The sequence below is a fragment of the Lutjanus erythropterus genome, unplaced genomic scaffold (genome assembly GCF_056507025.1).
Source record: "Lutjanus erythropterus isolate fLutEry1 unplaced genomic scaffold, fLutEry1.hap2 Scaffold_212, whole genome shotgun sequence".
NCBI lineage: Eukaryota > Metazoa > Chordata > Actinopteri > Lutjaniformes > Lutjanidae > Lutjanus > Lutjanus erythropterus.
Genome location: NW_028146689.1, coordinates 7,501 through 32,500, shown reverse-complemented (window position 1 = coordinate 32,500; position 25,000 = coordinate 7,501). Strand labels below are relative to the sequence as shown.

At 41.8% G+C, this 25,000-nt stretch overlaps 3 protein-coding genes across 3 annotated transcripts in view; 2 read left to right on the top strand and 1 right to left on the bottom strand.

Annotated features, from left to right (window-relative positions):
• LOC146303921 (erythroferrone) overlaps positions 1-1,937 on the top strand; it is a 15,087-nt gene extending 13,150 nt beyond the window's left edge. The window contains exons 7-8 of the mRNA XM_084714334.1: positions 1,278-1,356; positions 1,832-1,937. Of these exons, the coding sequence (XP_084570460.1) occupies positions 1,278-1,356; positions 1,832-1,930 (178 nt within the window). The 3' untranslated portion in view covers positions 1,931-1,937. The remainder of the gene's footprint in view (positions 1-1,277; positions 1,357-1,831) is intronic.
• Positions 1,938-10,964: 9,027 nt separating this feature from the next.
• Positions 10,965-12,373, top strand: LOC146303920 (nuclear factor 7, ovary-like). Its single transcript, XM_084714331.1, has one exon. It carries the CDS (start codon positions 11,090-11,092, stop codon positions 12,371-12,373), a length of 1,284 nt encoding a protein of 427 aa, XP_084570457.1. The 5' UTR covers positions 10,965-11,089.
• Positions 12,374-15,728: 3,355 nt separating this feature from the next.
• On the bottom strand, positions 15,729-23,805 carry cyp7b1 (cytochrome P450, family 7, subfamily B, polypeptide 1; the record flags this gene model as incomplete). The annotated part of the gene is given in 5 exon segments (XM_084714333.1): positions 15,729-16,425; positions 18,951-19,129; positions 20,290-20,496; positions 22,807-23,403; positions 23,670-23,805. Coding segments are annotated over 5 exon segments (1,413 nt in total), but the record flags the coding sequence as incomplete, so codon positions are not given.
• Positions 23,806-25,000: the final 1,195 nt, after the last annotated feature.

Genomic DNA, 25,000 nt, shown 5'->3' with positions numbered 1-25,000 from the left:
GTGCTGGGAACAATCAATCAACTAATCGATTAATGGAAAAAATGATCAACAGATTGATCGATAATGAAAATAATTGTTACAGAAAAACTTCAAAACCAGGTCCAAATAAAGGTGCACGTTTGGACCTGGTTTTCAACTGACAAGGTTGTTACAGGATGAATTAATCAATTAATTGAGAAAAATGACCAAGAGATTGATTAACAAATGAAATAATCATTAATTGAAATCTTATAATTATGGATTGTAGATGTGAAATCTATAAATTCCTGCAGTTTTGTGTTGACAGACGTTCTTAAACTGTGGTGAATCTGACCCCATCCATGCTGTGAACCACTGAGTCTTTCCAGGACGCCCCTTTAACACCTGATCATGATCCTGTCACCTGTTCACCTGTGGAACGTTCCAAACAGCTGTTTTTGGAACGTTCCACGACTTTCAGTCTTTTGCTGCTCCTGAACCAACAGAATGAGTTTATATTTACAAAAAACAATAAAGTTTATCAGTTGGAACGTTAAAAATCTGGATTCAACTTAACATAAGTTGAAAAGTTTTTGCAAATTGTAAAATATCAGAAACAGTTGAAAAATGGACAGACGTGAGAACGTGTGCAGCACAGACATACGTGTCATTTTGGTGAGCAAAGCTCTTCCAGGTGAGTCGTAGTTACCTGTGGTCTATTAAAGCTGATTCATTGATACATTGGACTGAAGTTCTATGAATTAAATCTCGCCAAAGACAAACATCCACTGTCTTTTCTGCCTTTTTAATGGACAGTTAAGACTTTCTGTTTCTGAAGTAAATTACACTATATAACTAAAACGTATGTGGACAGGCTGTACTTCTCTTTCATCAAATCAAAGATCAAAGATCATTTGACGGTGATATTCCAGACTGCAGTGCTCTTCTTTCTTTCTGTCAAGTCATTTGGTACGAAATCATCACGACAACAAAACTTATTTTTGCAGCTCTAAGAATCTGCATTTACCTTGTTTTACATATTTAGTGATTTCCTCACAGTCTTGCAGGAGAAGATCAGAGAAAACAGCTTACGATCAATATCAGCTGATAAAAGCTTTAAAATCAACATTGAACATGTTTACGAACATGATGATGCTTTTTATAACGACACACAGCACATTAGTCATGTGACACACCTGTCTCTACATTTGTGGGAGTTTATTAATGTGTGTGTGTGTCTGTGTGCGTGTGTGCGTGTGTGTGTGTGTGTGTGTCTGTGTGTCTGTGTGTGTGTGTGTGTGTGTGTGTGTGTGTGTTAGCTCTGTAGAGTCTGTGATGGGCGTGGCAGCTGCTGGAGGAACATTCAGCATCTTACTAACAGGGACACTTTATCTACAGGTATGAACACACACACACACACACACACAGAGAGAGAGAGAGAGAGAGAGAGAGGGAGAGAGAGAGGGAGAGAGGGAGAGAGAGAGGGAGAGAGGGAGAGAGAGAGGGAGAGGGAGAGGGAGAGAGAGAGGGAGAGAGAGAGAGAGAGAGAGAGAGAGAGAGAGGGAGAGAGAGGGAGGGAGGGAGAGAGAGAGGGAGAGAGAGAGGGAGAGAGGGAGAGAGAGAGAGAGAGGGAGAGAGAGAGAGAGGGAGAGAGAGAGAGAGAGAGAGAGAGAGAGAGAGAGAGAGAGAGAGAGAGAGAGAGAGAGAGAGAGAGAGAGAGACCTTTTAGTAGTTTTTGTGCCCAAATCCAATTCCATAATTTTCTCAGCTAAACCCACCAAACTGACTGTAAACTGGAAATAAGTGTAAAAACCAGTTAGAAGAGACATTTAAGGGAAACAGTTTGGTGTCTGACTGGTTCGTTTCTGTGCAGGCTGGAGAGTATGTGTCTGTGTTTGTGGACAACGGTACTGGCTCGGCCATCAGTGTCCTGCAGGACTCTCTGTTCTCTGGGATACTGCTGGGAGTCTGAACACAAAGACCATCAGAGAGAAGTTAGACTGAACAAAAACAGACCTGCTGCTCTACACCGACTCCTTCATCAGGTCTGACATCATCGATCAAACCTCCTCATCTGCTCCTGATCATCTGAACTGAACACCCTGAACAGGACTCCACCTGGTACCAGCATCTGGATCAGGACCTCTTGAGATCTCAGACCTGTAATACAACAGAACCCTACCAGACCTGATTAGACTGGACCCAGCCCTACTCTGGACCAGATCTGGGTTACAAGGTGCAGGGGGACCCATGAAGACTTCTGCTTTCCATCATAAGTTAGCAGTGTCAACAATATTTAAGATTAATGAAACAGAAAGACATTTCTGTGTCTGAGGAACACAAGTTCTAAAGCTGAGTTTGAAATGTTCAAGTAAATTCTAGAGACTCTAACATATGAAACCTGCCAAATGTAAAATCATATAAAACACTTGTTTTTCCATGAAGAAGTCACATCCAGGAGTCTGTATCTTCATGTGTGACTGACGTTTCATTCTGTTCAGGCATCTGTCCAGTTAAACTGGACCCACAGATTCTCTAATCTCACACACTACAAGATCTGAAAATAATGACACACCGCAGTTTATCTTGCTAGAGAAAGAACACAATCCCATGTGATTTCCAGGACAACAGGACCTCATGTGATTTCATGTGGAAGTAGACGTAAACAGTGGGAACTGACAGAGCAAAACAAGTCACTGTTGTAAAGGTGATGCTTTGTCGTGAGAAGAAACAAAAGCAAAAGATACACAAGTCTGGATGAGAAAATGTTTGTGGACAGCGGTCAACACAATCTGTCTATTCTTCAGTGAGAACTGGAGGTCTAGTCTAGTTTTAGTCAACAGAAGCATGCAAGCTAATGTTGGTGCAATGTTTACCGTTGCTTGGCAACACCTGTCCTTCTCTTCAGTACCAGTGTAACCATCCACATTTTAAATTGTGAATATCAAACAAGTTGTATATTTCTGATATATTTCAGATATGATCTGGTCAAACCAACCTTGAATCAATAATGTCCCTGCGATCGTCAGAAAAGGCAAATCAGACCCAAAATTTACCCAATCATCCTGTGGTGTGGGGCAGCTGGACACACGTCAGACTTTAAAGGCCCTTCTACAACACTTTCTCAACAAATATAGCAGCTAACTGTAGCTTCATACAACATCGCTGGGCAAGTTGAAAAAATTTAACTTGAGCGAAACATTTGCCTTCATTGCAAGGCTTTGCAGAGTGTTGTGTGGGGAAGACTGGTGGAGTGGAGGGACAGCTTGGAGGAGAGAGCCGGGGCACATGGGAGCTTTAGAGGAGACAGCCGGGGCACATGGGAGCTTTAGAGGAGACAGCCGGGGCACATGGGAGCTTTGGAGGAGAGAGCCGGGGCACATGGGAGCTTTAGAGGAGAGAGCCGGGGCACATGGGAGCTTTGGAGGAGAGAGCCGGGGCACATGGGAGCTTTGGAGGAGAGAGCCGGGGCACATGGGAGCTTTGGAGGAGAGAGCCGGGGCACATGGGAGCTTTGGAGGAGAGAGCCGGGGCACATGGGAGCTTTGGAGGAGAGAGCCGGGGCACATGGGAGCTTTGGAGGAGACAGCCGGGGCACATGAAAGATCTACACAGTTCAGTCAGAGGCAGAAAATTCACTTCACTTTCAAATCATTATTATTGTACAACAAGTACTGAACATTGGGAAAATCTAAGTGATGAAAAAGTACCTGAATCTTGGCACCATGTATTGTCATTATTCTGTTTGCTCTACATCTATCCTGTAATGTAAATGAATCATTTAATCTATTAATCAGTTAGTTGTTTGATCCATAAAATGTCAATATATGATGAAAAATATGGATCCATGTTTCTAAAAGTACAAAATTACATCCTTAAATGTTCACAATCCAAATGTCTTCAGTTTACTGTCAGAGACGAATAAAGACACCAGAAAATATTCACATTTATGAAGATGAAATCAGAGAACGGGGGGGGTAGTGGGAAATTAACAGGTGATTACTAATAATACATGTTATGTAAATTGAAAAGAAGCAGCCCATCATTGCATTTTTGTTTGACCAATCAATCCACTCCTCCTCGTCCATACGTGGATGTTCTCGCTCTTTACAAAACATCACTTGACTTCCACAGAACATCAAAACATCGTCACAGAGGAACGTTCAGATATTTACTGGATTAACGTGCTGCCGTCTGTGGACTGAACAGAAACTGTGTCTGGATCACAAACAGCAGATTAACGTGGATGTCTGGGTTCATCTTTGCCAGATAATGAAACTGGGGAAAAATAAACATTTTGGTAAAGAAAGTGATGCAGTCAGTTTTCTGGTGGAACCACCTGGTGGAACCACCTGGTGGAACCACCTGGTGGACGTTTGAGTAACTGCTGGTTTTCATCTGGTCACTCAACTGATCCTTGACAGGATGATGATTATATTTATGTATTTTACTTTTTATTAAGTCTTTTATGTGACAAGAGTTGCCAGTATTCTGTTTTATCTATGAGAGAAAAACTACAAACTGAAACTGATCAGTTTTAGCAGCAAACAGACATTTCTTGAGGAAAATATTTATAATTATCACCTGAACATAAGAAAGTCAACCTGCTTGGTGTTTCTTCTCTGGAACAGCAGCAGTGTTTGTTTATGATTTAATGATTGTGTCATGTCTGTCTTCATTTGACTTTAATATTCATATTTATTCTCTGGATGTGATAAACAAGTTTGTTAATAATTCTGATAATAAAATCTTTCTACTCACTGTCACGTGTTGTTGTTACGTCTGTAATGGAGGTTTTGATTTGTTGTTGTTTGTTTGTGTTGGGAAGATTATGGAAAAAAAAAAACATCAAAGTCAAGCAAAGACAGTCAGTAAGATTTTGTTTACCATTAAACCATTATCAGACCTTTATTTTGAAAGGGCTCAGTGCTGTGTTCACTGGTAATGATAATGAACTGTATCTTTTATATTTAACTGTAACTTTATTCACTCAGTGCTGCACAGCCATGTTGTTTATTTTGTCTATTGGTGCTGCCACAGCTTTGTAACTTCAGGATCACATAAAAAGATTGGAAATTTGAGTGTCCATGCCTCAGATGCCATGTAACCTCACTGTTTCAAATATTTCTGCACAAATTTAAATTACAAATACACTTAGCACTTCTACAACTACAAAACGTGTACTTTGTACATATGTGCAAATTATACCTGTGTGCACAAAACCTCTTCACACAAATAATTCTACAGCTACAATAACTTTTTACATGTGCACAGAATATTCCTGCAGCTACAAAACTGCAAAAACATGCTCACAAACTGCAGGCTGTCAAATTGTTTGTGAAAATCATTTCACAAGATCAAAATCTTTATAACCCTGATTTGTCTCCAGACAAATCTACAGTTCTCTTCTAGATATGACCATTTCTACCAGAGACTCCTGAACCTCACATCAAACTGATCAGTCTTGATCAGAAACAGTTCAATATTCAGTTACTGCTGACTTGTTTCTGCCTTAGAAACATATTATAGTGACAGTTTGAGCAGTAATATGATAAAGTTACTCACTAGGCTGCATAGTCCAACACGTGCATGAGGCCGTCTTGACTAATAACCATAACAACAGAGCAAAGATGGTGACATCATTCTACGCTCAGGGAGCCGTCACTCTATAATTTCTTCTTCTTATGAGGCTGAATGTATTTATGTTAAGGATTTTTAGCACCTTTAAATGAAAACTTTACTCACTGGAGCTCATAAAAACAGTTTGTTCAGCCGTTCATCCTGCCGACTGTTTCTACACCTGTTCATCATCCAGACAAACTCCGTTAAACTTTCTCTTTTACACAACTGCTCTTTAGAGAACACGCCAAAGTACACAAACAAACACACACACACACACACACACACACACACACACACACACACACACACACGCCAAAGTACACAAACACACACACACACACACACACACACACACACACACACACGCCAAAGTACACAAACAAACACACACACACACACACACACACACACACACACATACACACACACACACGTCAAAGTACACAAACAAACACACACACACACACACACACACACACACACACACACACACACACGCCAAAGTACACAAACAAACACACACACACACACACACACACACACACACACACACACACGCCAAAGTACACAAACAAACACACACACACACACACACACACACACACACACACACACACACACACACGCCAAAGTACACAAACAAACACACACACACACACACACACACACACACACACACACACACACACACACACGCCAAAGTACACAAACAAACACACACACACACACACACACACACACACACACACACACGCCAAAGTACACAAACAAACACACACACACACACACACACACACGCCAAAGTACACAAACAAACACACACACACACACACACACACACACACACACACACGCCAAAGTACACAAACAAACACACACACACACACACACACACACACACACACACACACACACACACACACGCCAAAGTACACAAACAAACACACACACACACACACACACACACACACACACACACACGCCAAAGTACACAAACAAACACACACACACACACACACACACACACACACACACGCCAAAGTACACAAACAAACACACACACACACACACACACACACACACACACACACACACACGCCAAAGTACACAAACAAACACACACACACACACACACACACACACACACGCCAAAGTACACAAACAAACACACACTGCTGAATGCACACGCTGTTTGGAGGCGGGTTGAGGTGAGATCATCATAACTCATAAAGTGGCGCCTTATGCTTGGCAGTGGGCCATGACAGCACACACACACACACACACACATACACACTGAGTTACCGTACAAGGCGTGTCGACAGAATAATGAGGGCTGCATGACGGCCCTGCTGACAGCACAGCTCGGCTCAACACACACACACAAACACACACACACACACACACAAACACACACACACACACACACACACAGTGTTTCCATCACTTCAGCTTGCATTGATTTCCTGGAGACTTGCATGAACTAAAACCCAAAACCAAGAGTTCATCCTAAAAAAATTATGATTTACTTTATGAAGACCTGCATTTGGTTCTGAAAACGAATTACATGAGTAACATGTTAGCACACACACACACACACACGCACACACGCACACACGCACGCGCACGCGCACACACACACACACACACAGACACACACACACACACACACACGCACACACACACACACGCACGCGCACGCGCACACACACACACACACACAGACACACACACACACACACACACGCACACACACACACACACACACACGCACACACACGCACACACACAGACACACACACACACACACACACAGACACACACACACACACACACACGCACACACACGCACACGCACGCGCACGCGCACACACACACACACACACAGACACACACACACACGCACACACGCACACACGCACGCGCACGCGCACACACACACACACACACACACACACACACACACACACACACACACACACACACACACACACTATTTCCAAAATTTAAACTTTTCAGAAAATAGTCAAAAAAAAAAAAAAATGTTTTTAAAAGTGACTGAATTCTGTTCAGTTCATGTTAGCAGCTTCTCAACAATAAATCTAAATTTAATCTAAATCATAATATGATCTATTGCAATTGTCAAATTATAGGAGGTGCAATATTTGATAAAACCACAATTTTTGTTAGTAAAATGTTGTGTTGCTGCAGACCAACACATCAGATTCTACAGTCTGACGAAAACATCTTTGTAGGGCTGCAAATAATTATTTTCATTATCAATTCATCTGTGAATCATTTTTAGGATTAAACAGAACCAGTGATCCTCAGTTTCCGTCTCTGTGTTTGACTTCTGGACTCCTATAGAGCAGCGACACACGATCGTCCACACAGAAAGCTTTGTAGATCTTCAGGACGCTGTGTCTCTCGCTGCATCTCTTCCTTGTATTTTCTGCATCCTGTGAAAACGGTCTGTGTAATTTACTCCGCCCCCCGACCCTCCTCCATGTACAGAGCCCACTCCGCTGTGATTGGTCGCACTCCCGAGGACTTCCGAAGGGCTGCCGAGCTCGGCTACCGGCTAATCCAGCTTCGTACTGGCCCATATTGACAAAACAGTCCCCTGTGACGTATCGTAGACAAACACGGAGGTATTTTTCTTTTGCTGGACGGGAAAAAGCAGCTCTATCCACTTGTGCCTGGCGCTCGCCTCTTTAGGAAAGATAAACAAAGTTAACTTTCCCGAACAAACATTTTCTGGGAGCCATCGCTCAACGTGCTAACACTGAAATCGTCGTAGACAGCAGAGCGGCGCACAGCGATATAACTTCTGAAGCAGAGCGGGGGAGGGGGCGGGGCCTAGAGCTTATGCCTGGCTATGACCATTTACACATTAACATCAATGAGACTACACTGTTAAAAAAAGACAGTAAAACACAGCGTGCAGAGCCTCAGGACTCACTTTCAAATGCATCAACCTCATTATTTGACTTTTTGGAATCGTTTAACACGAGTATCCGACATTGTGACGACATTTATAGATCAGAAAACAGGAAAAGCATAATAGTTCTCCTTTAACTGATTGGTTGTTTGGTGCTCAGTCGAAATGCAAACATTTGCTTTTACTGTACAAACTAAACATTGCATGAATTAAAAGGGTCACCACAATGAATTCTACAGGGAGTCCATAAAGTCTGTTTACAATTTAACAGATTTATTACAAAAGCAAATTAATAGACAAATCTGTGGAGATTATTACAAAATGAAAAGTAGATATTGAAGTTTTTTTTGCCTAATTTAATCCACCTCTATATCGTCACCATTAGTTGCATGAAACACATCAAGATGTTCGCTGTAGCATCGCCTCATCAATGGTGGCATCAGTGATCTTTTGCTTTATGTGTGAAGCATGAATGTGATTAAAAACTTTGATAACCTCTGAGTACATAGAACAAATCTGATTAACATATGTCATCAATTGCTCTTGTAATAAATTTTTTAAACTGTAAAAAGACTTTGTGGACACGCTGTATTTTTTACTCTGACACAGATCAGCCTCAACAGCGACACAAGATCTCTGAGACACTCAAACTAATTAGCAGTAAAATAATACCAGTGTGTACTGGTACCAAATTCCAGGTACGGGTATGTCAACAGTACCCAACCCTAGTTATTATGTATGTATGATGAGTTTATATTTTGGCTGGTAATAATATTTTCTTCTTCATCTATCATATATTTGGCTGATGAGGTGCCTCTGGGGGATCAATAATATATTCTGTATCATATCATAAAGAAAAACTCCTCATTAATGTGACCTGTTAAATTACCAAACATAATTTCCTGTCACAGTGACTCTCTCCGTCTTTATTGGCGTTCATTTGTTGTATAAGAGTTTCCTCTATAATGAAAGCCCATTGGACGCTCTCACTTCCTGTTGGAACCCATGACCAGCAGGTAAATATGGATGGGAACTGACGCAACATGTGTGTTTTAATGATCATTCTCGAGTGATGGGAATCGGTTGTGGCGTCAGCAGTAATGGGGACATTGTACTGGACAGTCGTGCTTCTTCTTTTGGTAGCAATGAATGAATGAACGAGATCAACATGAGGTGAGGAGCTCGGACATTCAGGTGGGAATCAGAGTGGAGCTGCTGCTCTTTCATGTCAAATGAAGCCAGTCGAGGTGATGATGATGCTTCCTGGACATCCCCGGGTCGATCCAGAGCCCGTTAACACGTTACACAGAACAATCTGGGAAGCCATCCACAGGAACTGTTGGAAAAAGGTGGGTGCTTTCAACAAAACCCCTGGCAGGTGATTGGATGAACCATCTGTCATGTCTAAAATGGGCTAACTTCAACCAATCAGATCAACTCATCAAACTGAAGCCAAGCAGAAGAAGCGTAAAAACATATCCATCGATAAAAGTCTTCAGTGTCATTGTTTGCTCTTCTTTCAATGAAGAAATTCTCTCCAGTTCTGATATAACTGATGTCATCACAGTATCTATGGAAACCTCTTCAGGAGCAGCCATTGTTTGTTCCAGACGAGTCATTTCCGTTGACGCTTCTCGCTGTCGGCTCAACTAAAACACGCCCGTAGCTGCCAGTAGTTGCACCAAGGATGCTGATTGGCTCATAGCACCTGTAGCATGGACACAAATGGATAAGCTGGAGGTTGGCAAAGATAGATTCTCGCGAGATCACACGAATCCAGCCACCTTTAAGGTATAGAGCACCGTGGAGAGATCTGATCTGGGAACACCTTGGGATTCCCCAGAAGGAGCTAGAAAATGTCGCTGGTGCAAAGGACACCTGGAACACCATGCTTAGCCTGCTGCCACCACGACATCGGAAAATGGATGGATGGAGGGATTAAGGAACAGTGCGTGGTTGGCAACAAGACGAGAACTAAGCTGGGAAAAGTCTGTGAACAAGTGAAGTGAGAGTCCGCATCCTGTATATGTTTTGGCCTGTTAGGTCACATATTTGCACTGCTAAACGATGAGGCTATCGAATCCCCAAGGCCTAAAAACAAATCACTGAGGCAGGACTATCTGTGCTGTGAGGTACGCAAGAACAATAGACATTAAAAACAAGATCAGAGGGAGGAGTAAAGTACACTAAATCTAATTATAACACATCTGTATAACATATGATCATAAGTTTGGAATGGAACTCATCTTGAAAGGCTTGACTGACGAACCTCCGCCCTTCAGCTCCTGCAACAAGCCAGGAAACAGACTGTTATTCTGCCTCACTGACCAGAGGCGAGCACATAGTAAAACACAGATAAAAGGATTCAAGACTAAACCACCACTGAAAGATAACAGCTACAGGAGGGATTACTGGGAATACTGGAACACTACCACTTCATCCTGCTGCTGAGTCCAAGACCTGAAAACAGGTTTTACAAGAACAAAGACTCAACTTTCAGAGAACAGGAAGTGACTGACTGCTTTGCTGTTGGAGCCGCCTGCTGTGTTTTCAGATTCATTCAGAGACAAAATGGCATCCAGATTAGAGGAGGATCTCTGCTGTCCTGAAATCTTTAAAGATCCTGTCATCCTGTCCTGCAGCCACAGCTTCTGTAAAGACTGTCTGCAGAGCTGGTGGACAGAGAAAAAAAGTCCAGTTTGTAAGAGAAGATCTTCAAAGAATATCCTACCTCTCAATTTTGCTTTAAAGAACCTGTGTGAGTCCTTCTTACAGCAGAGAGATCAGAGATGTTCAGAGTCTCTCTGCAGTCTGCACTCTGAGAAACTCAAACTCTTCTGTCTGGACCATCAGCAGCCAGTGTGTGTCGTCTGCAGAGATTCAAAGAAACACACCGACCACAGATTCAGACCCATCGATGAAGCTGCACAGGAGCACAAAGAGGAGCTCCAGAAATCTCTGCAGCCTTTAAAGGAGAAGTTAAAGGTTTTTAAACAAGTCAAAGATCAGTTTGATCAAACAGCAGAACATGTGAAGGTCCAGGCCCGACGCTCAGAGACGCAGATTAAGGATCAGTTTAAGAAGCTTCACCAGTTTCTAGAAGAGGAAGAGGAGGCCAGGCTGGCTGCACTGAGGGAGGAAGAGGAGCAGAAGAGTCAGATGATGAAGGAGAAGATGGAGGCTCTGAGCAGAGACATAGCAGCTCTTTCACACACAGTCAGAGACACAGAGGACGAGCTGAGAGCTGAAGACGTCTCATTCCTGCACAAATACAAGGCTGCAGTGGAAAGAGTCCAGCAGCGCCTCCTGCTGGAGGATCCACAGCTGCACTCAGGAGCTCTGATAGACCAGGCCAAACATCTGGGCAACCTGACCTTCAACATCTGGAACAAGATGAAGGACATGGTCTCCTACACTCCTGTCATTCTGGACCCAAACACTGCAGGTCCAGAACTGATCCTGTCTGAAGATCTGACCAGTGTGATACTGGGAGAGGAACAGCAGGTTCCTCATAATCCAGAGAGGTTTGGTTCTTACTGCTCTGTTCTGGGTTCTGAGGGCTTTGACTCAGGGACTCACAGCTGGAACGTCGAGGTCGGAGACACTACAGGCTGGGAACTGGGTTTGTCTGCAGACTCTGTCCAGAGGACGGGAAGTAAGCAGTCCAGATTGTGGACAATATGGTTCTATTTAGGTAAATACAAAGCAGTGTCAACAACAGAACCACCCACTGTTCTCCAAGTCCAGAAGAAGCTCCAGAGGATCAGAGTGAATCTGGACTGGAACAGCCGAGAACTCTTTCAAGGGTTCTTCGTTTCTAATAAAAAACGGTTTTCGGTAGAACCCCCAGGTTGACTCTGGATTAAACTTTTGAAATATAAAAAGGTTCTTGGTACAGCATCCTGAGTGTGTTCTAGATAAAACTCTTAGAATGCTGAAAGGTTCTCAATAGAACCCCCTGAATGTGTTCTAGATAAAACCCTTGGAATATAAAAAGGATATCAGTAGAAGCTCCTGCTTGGATTCATGTTAACACCATTAGAAAGGCAGAAAGGTTCTGGATAGAACCTCCACAGAGGGTTCTAGGTGGAACCACTGCACCATAAGTGGGTTCTTTGTAGAACCTTTCACAGATGGTTCTCGATATAACCCTTTATGTCAGGTTCTAGGTAGAATTCTTTAAAAGGGTCCCAAATGAACTTTTATAAAAGAGGAACCAAAAATGGTTCTATGGGGACAAGCTGAAGAACCTTATATGGTTCTAATGAGCAGCTTTATTTCAAGGGTATATGTAACACTGTCGGAGAACAAGGAACATGTTGCTGTGGAAATAAAACCTTGATTGAGGGCTTTTTAAGATTTTGTGAATATGACAAATTAATTGATTGTTAATTTTACAGATAATCAATTAAGGAAATAACTGATACTTTACAACCCGACATGGAGTTTAAATTTGTCCAATGAACAACTTGAGTTGTTGCAAAAATGCAGGAAGATTTAGGACGGAATGATTCTTAAAAAAAAAAAAATGTAATTGTGATTATTTTGACTGATATTGTAATTTGATTTTTTTTTATTATTATTATTCGGTAATGATCATTTTCATTATTGATTTTGATTGAAAACTATGTCAAAATGATGAATCTGAACCAAATTAAGTTTAATTTAAATGTAATTAGGTTGTAATGTTGAGAAAAGGAGCCAAAACGATTGAAGAGAATTTAAATGTAATGCTGCTGTTTGTCCAGCAGAGGTCACCATGTTTACAGAACATTTCATGGACTTCATCTCCCATCGTCACAAGACGCATTACAGCAGTCATTCCCAAACACAGGCTCGTGAACCACAGGAGGGTCACAGGAGCTTTTATTCGGGTCACTAAATAAGTAAAGACACCATGGAAGAAATTGATCTTGGACTTTGATCAATATTTTCTGACATTTTATGGACCAAACAACTGGAGTTGAATGTAACGACACATTCAACTCACGATTCGATGTGATTTCCGACGCTGGCTTCACAATACAATTTCTTTTAAACAGAATAAGCTTGCAAACAAATAATGACTGAAAAATATTCCTGTAATTATTTCTCAGACAAAAAACACAACATTTCTGAGGCTGAGTGTAGCTGCAAAACACAAACTATGCAATTAATGTATATTTAACACACACACACACACACACACACACACACAGAGACACACACACACACACACACACACACACACACACACACACACACATATATATAACAATATATAAAATGTTGTATTTTCCTTGTTTACCTTTTAAATGATAAATAAATATGTATTGCATGAAACGGTCGGTCTGTGCAGAGATGCAGTGTGAATGAGTGAGAGACTCCAGGAGGAAGAATCGGGTTGAATCGACGTCTTCAGCCAGAATATATTCACATCTAACACAGTGAATTAAAACCTGAGCTGAATGGTGAAAAGTAAAGAAGTGTTTGGTAGTTTTTATTTTGATTCTGTTTCATGTTTGAACGAATATGATGGTGGCGATGTTAAAAATATCATTTCTGTAAAGGGAGTCTGGTTACTTTGGTGACGGCTAAAAGGGGTTGGGGTTAAACAAAACGTGTGTTATTCTTAAAAAAAAGAAAAGTTGTTTCTGTCCTTTTCTAACGTTACGAATGAAATGACCCAGAGCTTCAGAATAAGATAAAGGTGGAAGTGAAAAAACAAGTTTACATCAAAATTGAGCTTTTCTTCATTAACTCAACTTGTAATTGGAAATGATTTCAGTCACTTAAAAACAGTTTCACACGACAACCGTTTGAAAGACCCGCCAACTGCCCATGATGCACTTTGGCTCAACAGTCAGAAAACCGTGATGACACAGCGAGTTACGTCTCCACGCACACGCCCATCTTTGTTCAGTTAACGCACATGACTGATTCTGGTAGAAACAGATTTCTGAGTGATCATTTATTTTGTTGTTGAGACGCTGTAATTTCCTCTTTTCAAAACAATTAAAGTAAATCTTTTATGATACTGAGAGAAAAATGTTAAAATATCAAATGACTTTATGGAAACATTTCCATCACTGAAGGGAAAAAACGCACTGGTGTCTGAACAATATGCAAATTTAAAGTATCGAAATGGGAATCAGGAGGAAAAAAGTTACCTGAACATCAGTTAACTCAGTCTGCCTCGTTCTCACAACCAATCATATCCTCATCCCGCTGTTGCTGTGGAAACAAGAGTTAAATGACAGACTGAGTGTTTTGTTAAAAGCGAGGACTTCTTCTTCATGTGAAGATATAAAAGTATTTATTAGTTTATTACATGCAACTCACATTATAAAACTTTTTAAACAAATACACATGTAAAAAGAAATAAATCAATCCAGCATTTTAGGAAATCCTCCTGTTGGAGCCAGGATTATTTTCTCGATTAATCGATTAATTAATTCTGTCATAATCTAGAGTCTGGATTCTAGACCATTAAACGAATAGATCCAAACATCTGGAGCGCATTTACATACGAACCTGTTGCACCAACAAGGATCCATTTTTAAACCACATTAAATCATGGTTTAACTTCAGACGATGCTGCACCTTTGTTTTGTTAACTTTATAGTTAGCTGACAAACAATACAATGTTTCATTAACATTTTAGTTTTATTTTTTTAGCTAGCTGGTAAATAATGTAGCTAATGCTTTGTTAAGATTTTCAACACATGCAGAGCAGCTAGCTAGCTCACAAAAGTTAGCGGTATCCCCTCTCTTATACACAAGGTAATTATTTCTTATTGATTTTAATTTGGGTATACAAACATCTGCGTATTGATTAAACTCAGTTTTTAAATATGTAAGAACTTTGCTTAATTTTAAATCTGGATTTATTCATTATAAACAGTTTTTCTGAACTCTGAGTAAAACTAATCTTAGATTAATTAATCGATCTTTGTTGGTGCAACCCAGTCTAAACTCTGACATTCAACGCATCATCTTCAGTAACAGTTTGACTTTTTTAAAGCTGCAGTGAGCTCTTTGTTTTCATACTGTTGGTTAACATGAAATAAAAAGCTGATAGATGCTTTCGAAGTTGTATGAAGGTGGACGTTTTCTCTTTTAAAGGGACTCGGCCAACAGTTTCCCTGTGCTTCCAGTCTTAATGCTAAGCTAGGCTAAACATGTCCAGCACCCATGTCCTGAGTCACCTGACTCTGGAGAAGAATTTATTGAAATGTTGGACTGTTCCTTTAACCCTGGAATCAACAGCCGTAGTACTTCATCAGTAAAAAGTAAAGAAATGGTTAAAAATGACAGAAATCAAGAAATTAACATGTTGCCATACAAGATTGTGTACCTTTAAAGTGAGTGTGTGACTCAGTGCTGCCACCTGCAGGCTGATAACAGTGTCCAACAGTGAATAAGGTGCAATAAGAGACAGTTTGGACACAGGAGACACTCAGGGCTTTATGAGAGATGTCCCTTCACATTGTTTTCAATTCATTTCATTGACTGGTCTCATAAAAACACATATTTTGGTCCCTTGAACCGCTCGTCTGGATGTGGACGTGGATGAGGAGACATGTCCATCGGACCACACAGACCCACAGTCGTCACTGACACTCGTGTCCGAGTCAGACCGTGCGCCGTCTGTAGCGGAAGTGTACGTCGGCAGCAGGCAGCAGGATGCCCAGTCCAGCTCGGCGGGTGTCCACGGTGGCTTTGGTCTGTCCATCCTCCAGCTGCAGGTCCAGATAGAGCAGCAGGAGACACAGGAACTGTTTGATCTCGTTGACGGCGAAGTATCGGCCGGGACACATGCTGGAGCCGGAGCCGAACGGCATCAGGTAATACTTGAGCTTCTGTCCGTCCTTGTAGAAGTCCGTCCTCTCTCTGCCGTCCTGGATGTAGCGGTCCGGTTTGAACGTCTGACAACAGAGACACATCAAGAGAGACAGTTTGTTAGACTGAAAAGCTCAAAACCAGCATCTTTCTAGAAATGATCACCTGGATTCAGTGGATAATCTACAGAACTCGTTTCATGTAGGAACTACTTTCTCTCCGGGAGAAAAGAAAGTAGTTCCAGTAGATTCTACTGCAGAAAGAAAGTTGTTCTTCAATATGTGTGTTGCCTAGATGGCAGGTTCACTTTCACTTTCCTCCTTATTCACAATTTAATTTAGTTTCTGGTTAAAAAAAAATGAATTTCTACATTGCTGTTTAATGTTTAAGTTGTAAAATGTAAATTAGTTTTAATATTTTGTAACATAGTGACACTATGTCCTGTTAGGTCATTTCCTGTTCAGTTACTTCCTGTCTACTTGGTCGTGCCTGAGACACATGCTGCATGCTCCTGGACCAATCCACTGTTAAATATCATAGATTCAATGCTGTTTGTTAAAAATGAGATTTGATAAGTTAGTTAAAATCAGGTTTATTTACTGTTATTTACACTGCAATGTTTAGTTAAAACACAGATACTTAATATTATTGTAGTTTTTATTTACAGTTTTCACCAGTTGTCACTGAAGAAGTGTGACAGTAAATGGTCAAACGACTCTGTCTTCATTGGCATCAGTTTAGTTTGGTGTTTAGTCAAGAGTTTCCATACATCCTGCATGAGAACATTACAGATGAAAGGCACCATTTTGATGTTTAAAGTGGTCAAGATGGCATCATGCAACAAGTTGACCGTCTCCTGTGCTAAGAGCAGCAAGATATCAGCATCATCAGCTGGCGCAGCCTGTGCCTGAGCTAAAGCTGCCAAGGTGAGAGTCTCATGTGCCAAGAGGCCAAGCTGAAACTGGAAAAGGCTGCCAGAGAAGCAGAAAAACTTACAAGAGATGCTCAAAATCAGCTGGAAACAGCGAGAACAGACAGAGTTGGAAGTGTTAACGCTACATCGAGAAGCTGATGTAGTTATGGTGGAAGCACAAGTGTTGGAAGACGCTGAAGAAATGCCTGCTGTAGTTGAAGACGGACAATCTGAATCTGCGAGGGTTAAATTGGAACATTCAGAAACAAACTCCTCAATGACAGAAAGGCTTTCCTCAAGGACGGAGGCAAATGTTTCAAATGTTCTTCTTCAACCTCCCACCTTGCCAAAGACTGCAAGATCTCTGTGAAGTGCAACAGCAGCCATGCATCCTGCTCATCACCTCAGACCGTCAAGGATCCTTCACCATTACAAGAGAATGGCGGGGAGGGAGAAGTGGACTGTCATACCCAAAGATCTGCCTCGCAAAGATACAGCCCAAGGGTTTTTTTTTTCAACCCTATACAAGCTTCATGCACGTCAAGGAGACGCAACAAAGCTTAAACCTTAAAAGGCCTGACAAAGCACCTGAGAGGATGCTGGGACCAATCGTGTTCAACCGAACTGAGCACAACCAACAAACCTGCTCCATCAGTGGAAGATACCATCTTCTTGAAGATAATGGACACAAATGTCTATAGAGATGAGAACAGGTAGTCAACTGGTTCATATCCCCACAACGAACCCTAAAGAGAGAACCCGAGATGCAGGAACAATATGAGTCATTTATGGAGATGATCTTTGCTAATGGACATGCTGAAGACGAGGAGTGCTGGTATCAACTTACATTTGGGTTCTACCTCCTGCAGAAACCCAATCAAATTAGGGTTGTCTTTGCTTCCAGCACCCGGTACTCTGACGTACTCTTTACCAGCCCTGACCTCAGTGACTCCCTTCTGGTTGTCCTGCTACGTTTCTGGAAAGAGAAGGTTGCAATCCTGGCAGACATCCAACAGATGTTCCATTGTTTCTTGGTGCGTGAAGACCACCGCAACTTTCTCAACAAGGAAGTTACTGAGTACCGGATGAAGGTCCAAGTCTTCGGCAATGAGCCACCTGCCGCTGTGGCCTTCTTCACAAAGAAGGTGAGGATACTGTCAAGTTTGTGGAAAGGAACTTCTGTGTAGACGATGACTTGGCATCTGTACCATCTGAAGCCGAAGCAATCGACCTACTCCAACATACACAGGTCTCACTTGTGGAATCAAACCTCCGCTTACACAAGTTTGTGTCAAACAAGTGAGACAATTGAGCTCATTGAACCTGAACAGGACTCAGAGATCCAACCCAGATACAAACCTGTACTTACCTGGACGAACAGATACTTACGTCTGACTGATGTGACTCACGTTCCTGAGGAAACGGCTCAAGCAGGGAAGGTTATCGTAAAAGCAACACAAAGTGCAACACTACAATATCAGTCATTTAGTCCAAAGCTGCTACAATTATTTGATTATTAATCAAGTATTAAATGAAAAACTGTGTGGATAATTGATCAAAAATACTTAAATACGTTGAAGCCCATTAATTAATTCACTTTAAATCACTTCACAGTGTCTGATGAGAACATTATTCAAAGAGACATAAGACAGTGAGGACAGCGTGTTATCTGAAGCTGATTGATCAGTGATCGATCACCTGCGGCTCTTTGTAGATCTCGGGGTCCATGTGCAGACTCTGAGGGTAGAGGGCGATGATGTCACCTTTCCTGACGGCCACCGAGCGCTCGCTGTCCACACGCAGACTGAAGTCCTCTTCAGCAACACGGATGTTCATGGAAGCCGAGGACAGACGGAGACTCTCGTTGATGCTGCTCTCTGTGGACAAAATGTCCAGATTCATCAAACCGCTCAGCACGCAAAGACACATCACGCTAATGTCAATTTAATACTGCGAGTATTTCTATTATCAATTAATTTATCAATAATTTATTAAGTTAATCCACTGATTAATCCACCCACAGCTTGGACACCTGGACAAGAGACAAAGCAAGACAGAAAAATGTAAGCGATAGAACGAGACAAAAACAACGTACAAGACAGGAAGACAAAAAAAAACTTCAGAAGAAGAAAAAGACGTAAGAGACATGAAGAGACAAAATCATCAAAAAATCTACGTAAAAGTCACGTTAGGTTTGGAGATGTTTTTCAAGTCTTTCATGTAACGATTATTTCCATTATCAATCCGTCTGTTGATCTGTTTCTCCACTAACTGATCAGTTGTTTGGTCCATAAAATATTGATCAGAGTCCAAGACGACGTCCTCAAATGTCTCATTTTATCCAAAACTCAAAGACATTCAGTTTACTGTCAGAGACGAAAGAAACCAGAAAATATTCACATTTATGAAACTGGAATCAGAAAATTTTGCTTAAAAAAAAAGCTTAAAATGATTAATCGATTTTTAAAATACTTGACGATTTATTTAATAATCGATCAGTTATTGATTATTCAATTAATGGCTACAGCGCTACATTTTACTGATCCAGAATATCAGTGTATCTGTATCTGTCTCTGTGTTTGGACAGAAGACCAGAAGTGGGCGTGGCTTAAACCGCCGTTCACAGCTAATCTGGTGAATGTTTTATTCAACTGTTGAGCAAAAGAATCAAAATGATTTAATAATGGCTGACAATTAAACATCAAATTATTTTATAAACAAAAATATTATATAATGTATTCAACTGTATTATTATTGATAATATAATAAATAGTTTTCATAAACAATATTTGTACAATATATGTTCCAATTCTGTCTTTTTTTATTTTTAGCTAAACTTGGTTTTATGATCTGAAAAATCAGAAACTGGAAGAAAAACTTCTACAAATCAAACTATTCAGATTTACATTAGAAACAGTGAAGATAAAAATATTATTCAGTTACAGGAAATCGTGTCGTTAATTCAGTGACTGATGACGAAAATAAGAAGAAAAAAATGGAGAACAGGAAACACGACATCATTAAAGACATGATGTACCCAGATACAGAAGTCTGTCCAGCTGGTCTCTGCTGATCATCGTGTCTCTGTCTCCACTGAACTCCACTCCGTCTTCTTTCAGGACGTCCAGGATCTCCTGCCGGACGACCTCCAGGGCCTCGGGGTGGCTCACCAGGTAGTACAACGACCAGAAGGAGGCGGGGACGGTGTTCGCCACAGACGCCCAGAGGATGGCGAAGTGATGACCTGGAGTCAGGAGGGGCGGAGTTACAAACAGGCTTTAACAGACCACAGACATAAAACAGAGGAGACAGACGTCCTCTCAGCCTTTACTGCAGTAGAAGTACAGATACTCAGCTTAAAGTAGAAGTACTGATTCAACCTGTTTACTGCAGTAAAGGTGAAAAAGTTCAGGCTCTGAAATATCTTCAGAGTATAAAAGTAAAAAGTCGTCGTCCTGTGAAGAACATTTCTACAGACAGAGTCTCTGTCTGTCTCACTTTATGTCCTTTATGTTGTTTTCATCTAATGTCTTTTATCTCATTTGTCTCGTGACATCGTTTCTTATGTCGTTATTCTGTTTTCATCTTTTTACTTCTTTTTACTTTTTACATCATTTTCTTCTTCGTGTTTTTTCTTGAAGTTTTCATCTTATTCTGTCATTTAGTTACATCACATTTGTCTTCTTACGTCTTTATTGTCTTCTTACGTCTTTATTGTCTTCTTATGTATTTGTTGTCTTGTTATATCTTTACTTTTTTTGTGTTGTTGCGTCTTTTTCCTCTCGTTCTGTCCGTCCTGTGTGATCTACACTGACGGATTCATCTTTTCTGTGTTATTATTACATTTTCTTTTCTGGATAGATGATGAAAAAAATCATTCCACTCAAATGCATTAAAACTAAAGGAGCGAGCCTAAACCAACTCATCAGACTTTCACATCAAGCTAATCAATAACTTGTGCACATCTCACCCTGCAGCTGATGTGAAGCAGAGTAAAAAAAGAATATTACAGTACAGTAGACATCAAAATGAAAAATCAAATATTAAAATTACAGAAACTTTTGCAGGAAGAATCTAACTTGTGATGAGGTCACAAGAAAACGCACAGAAATACACAGAAAATACTGCATTTTGGGGAATTCGTCACTGCTGCCACTAAACTTTGAGGGGTCATTTCAGAGGCCGTCCATCTGAGGCAACATCTGTAACATCTGTATGACATGATGACCTGTCAACAGCTCCAGCTGTGTGTGTGTGTGTGTGTGGGGGGGGGGACAAACGATGATCCACCGTCGTTTGTCAAACAGTTTCATGGACTAAAAAACTAAACTGACCTTCAGCGTGAGGTTGAGGAGAGAATGACTGACAAACGCCGCCACTTCCTCCATAAACAATCAAAGCCTGAGACTCCAAAAGAACAAAGGAATCAGTCAAACCCCAACACAGCAAGGGTCCTGTGAAATCCACAGCTCCCATTGGGTGAAATCCGCCATGGCCAATGACATCACACCAGGTATATCATCACAAAGTGTACCTGAGGGAAACGCTGCGACTTTCATAGCCAATGGAATCAACCAATAACTGTTCCTAAAGTCTAGCAACTCGTCCCGCGTGGCGACGCTTTAGAAAGAGTTACTACACCTGGACCACAGAGGTCACCTGACCACACCTGGACCACAGAGGTCACCTGAGGTCACCTGACCACACCTGGACCACAGAGGTCACCTGACCACACCTGGACCACAGAGGTCACCTGACCACACCTGGACCACAGAGGTCACCTGAGGTCACCTCACCACACCTGGACCACAGAGGTCACCTGACCACACCTGGACCACAGAGGTCACCTGACCACACCTGGACCACAGAGGTCACCTCACCACACCTGGACCACAGAGGTCACCTGACCACACCTGGACCACAGAGGTCACCTGAGGTCACCTGACCACACCTGGACCACAGAGGTCACCTGACCACACCTGGACCACAGAGGTCACCTGACCACACCTGGACCACAGAGGTCACCTGAGGTCACCTCACCACACCTGGACCACAGAGGTCACCTGACCACACCTGGACCACAGAGGTCACCTGAGGTCACCTCACCACACCTGGACCACAGAGGTCACCTGACCACACCTGGACCACAGAGGTCACCTGACCACACCTGGACCACAGAGGTCACCTCACCACACCTGGACCACAGAGGTCACCTGACCACACCTGGACCACAGAGGTCACCTGACCACACCTGGACCACAGAAGTCACCTGACCACACCTGGACCACAGAGGTCACCTGACCACACCTGGACCACAGAAGTCACCTGACCACACCTGGACCACAGAGGTCACCTGAGGTCACCTGACCACACCTGGACCACAGAGGTCACCTGAGGTCACCTGACCACCCCTGGACCACAGAGGTCACCTGACCACACCTGGTCGTTCACACATGAACGACTGGCTGACTTTAGTCTGAGGACGAGTCAAAGAGCAGCAGAGTTAATCAATCGATCAGTTAACCACTGATCAAATCGACCTGTTCTCATCTACCTGCTTTATCGACGTCTCTCAGCGTGTACTGGTCCAACAGCTGCATCCGTCTCCTGATGAACTGCGACGTGTTCGACCAGTGCGACACCTTGTGCGGCAGGAAGAAGTCAATCATCATGTTGCGGCTCACCTTGGCCTGCCTCAGCAGCCTGATGGGGACCTGAGCGACCAGCAGCGGGAACATGGTGTCGAACCTGACGAAGTTCTCCCGCAACGCGTCCATCTCGCTGTGGCGGCTGGCGGCCTCCGGCCTGCCGTAGATGGTGAGGAAGGTGGCCTCGAACATGACGGAGTTACAGAAGTCATACATGCTGCCGCTCCTCCAGCCGCCCTCGTCCCCCAGGTGGTCCTGACGCAACACCAGCATGAGGTTACCCATCATGCTCTCTGTCAGCGCGCTGAGGCTGTCTCCCTGCAGGAGCTGGAAGGAGCGCTGGATGTCGGCGTGCAGGCCAGGTGACTTCCTGTCCATGACGGGGGGGTAGCCGAAGGCTAAGGGTGCCACCTTGTCAGAGAACTTGTGGAAGTCGAGCTGGCGGCCATGTTTGATGATGTTTGGATACATCAGAGGGTCCATGATGAAGGTCATGTATTTACCTGCCGGGGAGAAGAAATAATCAAACAAATAATCAATATCATCAAAATATTTTCAAAAAGGAGACACATGTTTGAGTTGTGGACAAAACAAGACATTTGGACCAAACAACTAATTGATTAGTGGGAGAATTATTTCCAGATTGATCACTAATTGAAAAATATGGCGTACATCCGTGCGCCCCACCTGTTTTCACATGTTTGGACCTATTTGTGAATCGACAAGATGATGATGCGTACAGGTGTTTCAACAGAGGTAAAAGTCCGACCTGCGATGTGAACCGTAAACACGTCTCCAAACTTCTTCTTGTGCTCCTCAAGAAATTTGTGTGCGTCTCTTCCAAACTCCAGAGCCTTTCCAATAAATGGAATCCAGCCATTGATGAGCGGAGGCTCATCATGTCGTCTGCAAAACACGGAGAAGAGAATCTGACAAACAGGTTCATCCTCTTATTGATTGATTGATTGATTGATTGATTGATTTACAGGTTAAGTTTGCACAGAAGAAAACTAAACATACTGAACAAAAAGCCTCTCAGGTTCATAATTACTGACAGGGTTTGTCTTGGAAACGATGTTTTTCAACATTTTATTGACCAAACAACTAATCGATTAGTGGAGAAAATGATCAACAATGAAAATAATCATTACAGGAAACAGATCTAAACATGTGACACAACTTTCACCTTGTTTTTACGTTGTTTTTTTCTCATTATGTCTTTTTCGTCCTTTTCACCTTGTTACGACTTTTTTCGTCTTCTTAAGTTGTTCAAGCTGCCGATTGATCGATTATCAATCAGCTTCAACACACTGATGTCTTATATTTCACTTTAATCAATGTTTTCATGAAACGCTTTGCAGCTTAAGTGCCTTAAAGGGATATTTAGTGAATTAATTAATGGATTTCAATATATTTAAGTATTTTTGATCAGTTATCTAAACAGTTTAACGACTTAAAAAAAACATAAAAGTTTAAATTTGAGAAAATAACCTGAAAGTCGACCTTTAATTTAAACCATCAGAGGAGTAAAGCATCATGTTTTTCATATTAATGTGAAAAGTCACAGTTTTTAAGAATTTTTAACCTAAAATAATCAATTGAAACCCATTAATATCTTATCATTTGTGCAATTTATTTACAGGCTTGGAAAGTAACAAATTGCATGTAACAGGATTATGTAATCTGGATACAAACAACTGTATTCCATTACAGTTATAGATGCAAAAGATGTAATCAGATTACAGTGTAAAAGCACAGCAGCTGATCCAGTCATCATGACCTGAAAAAATGATTCACTTTAAATTAATCATCAATCAAGAAACTGAACAAAACAAAGAAAGAAATAAACCAAAAACATTTCATTAATATTTTACTGATCGACTATTTAGATCATCGATCAATCAATCATTTTGAGTCATTTTTTAAGTTTCTTAAATGTGAATATTTTCTGTTTTCTTTCCTTTCTGACAGGAAACTGATGATCTTTGAGTTGTGGACAAAACGAGACATTTGAGGACGTCGTCTTGGACTCTGATCAATATTTTCTGATATGTTATGGACCAAACAGCTGATCGATTGGTGGAGAAGTTTTCGCCTGTT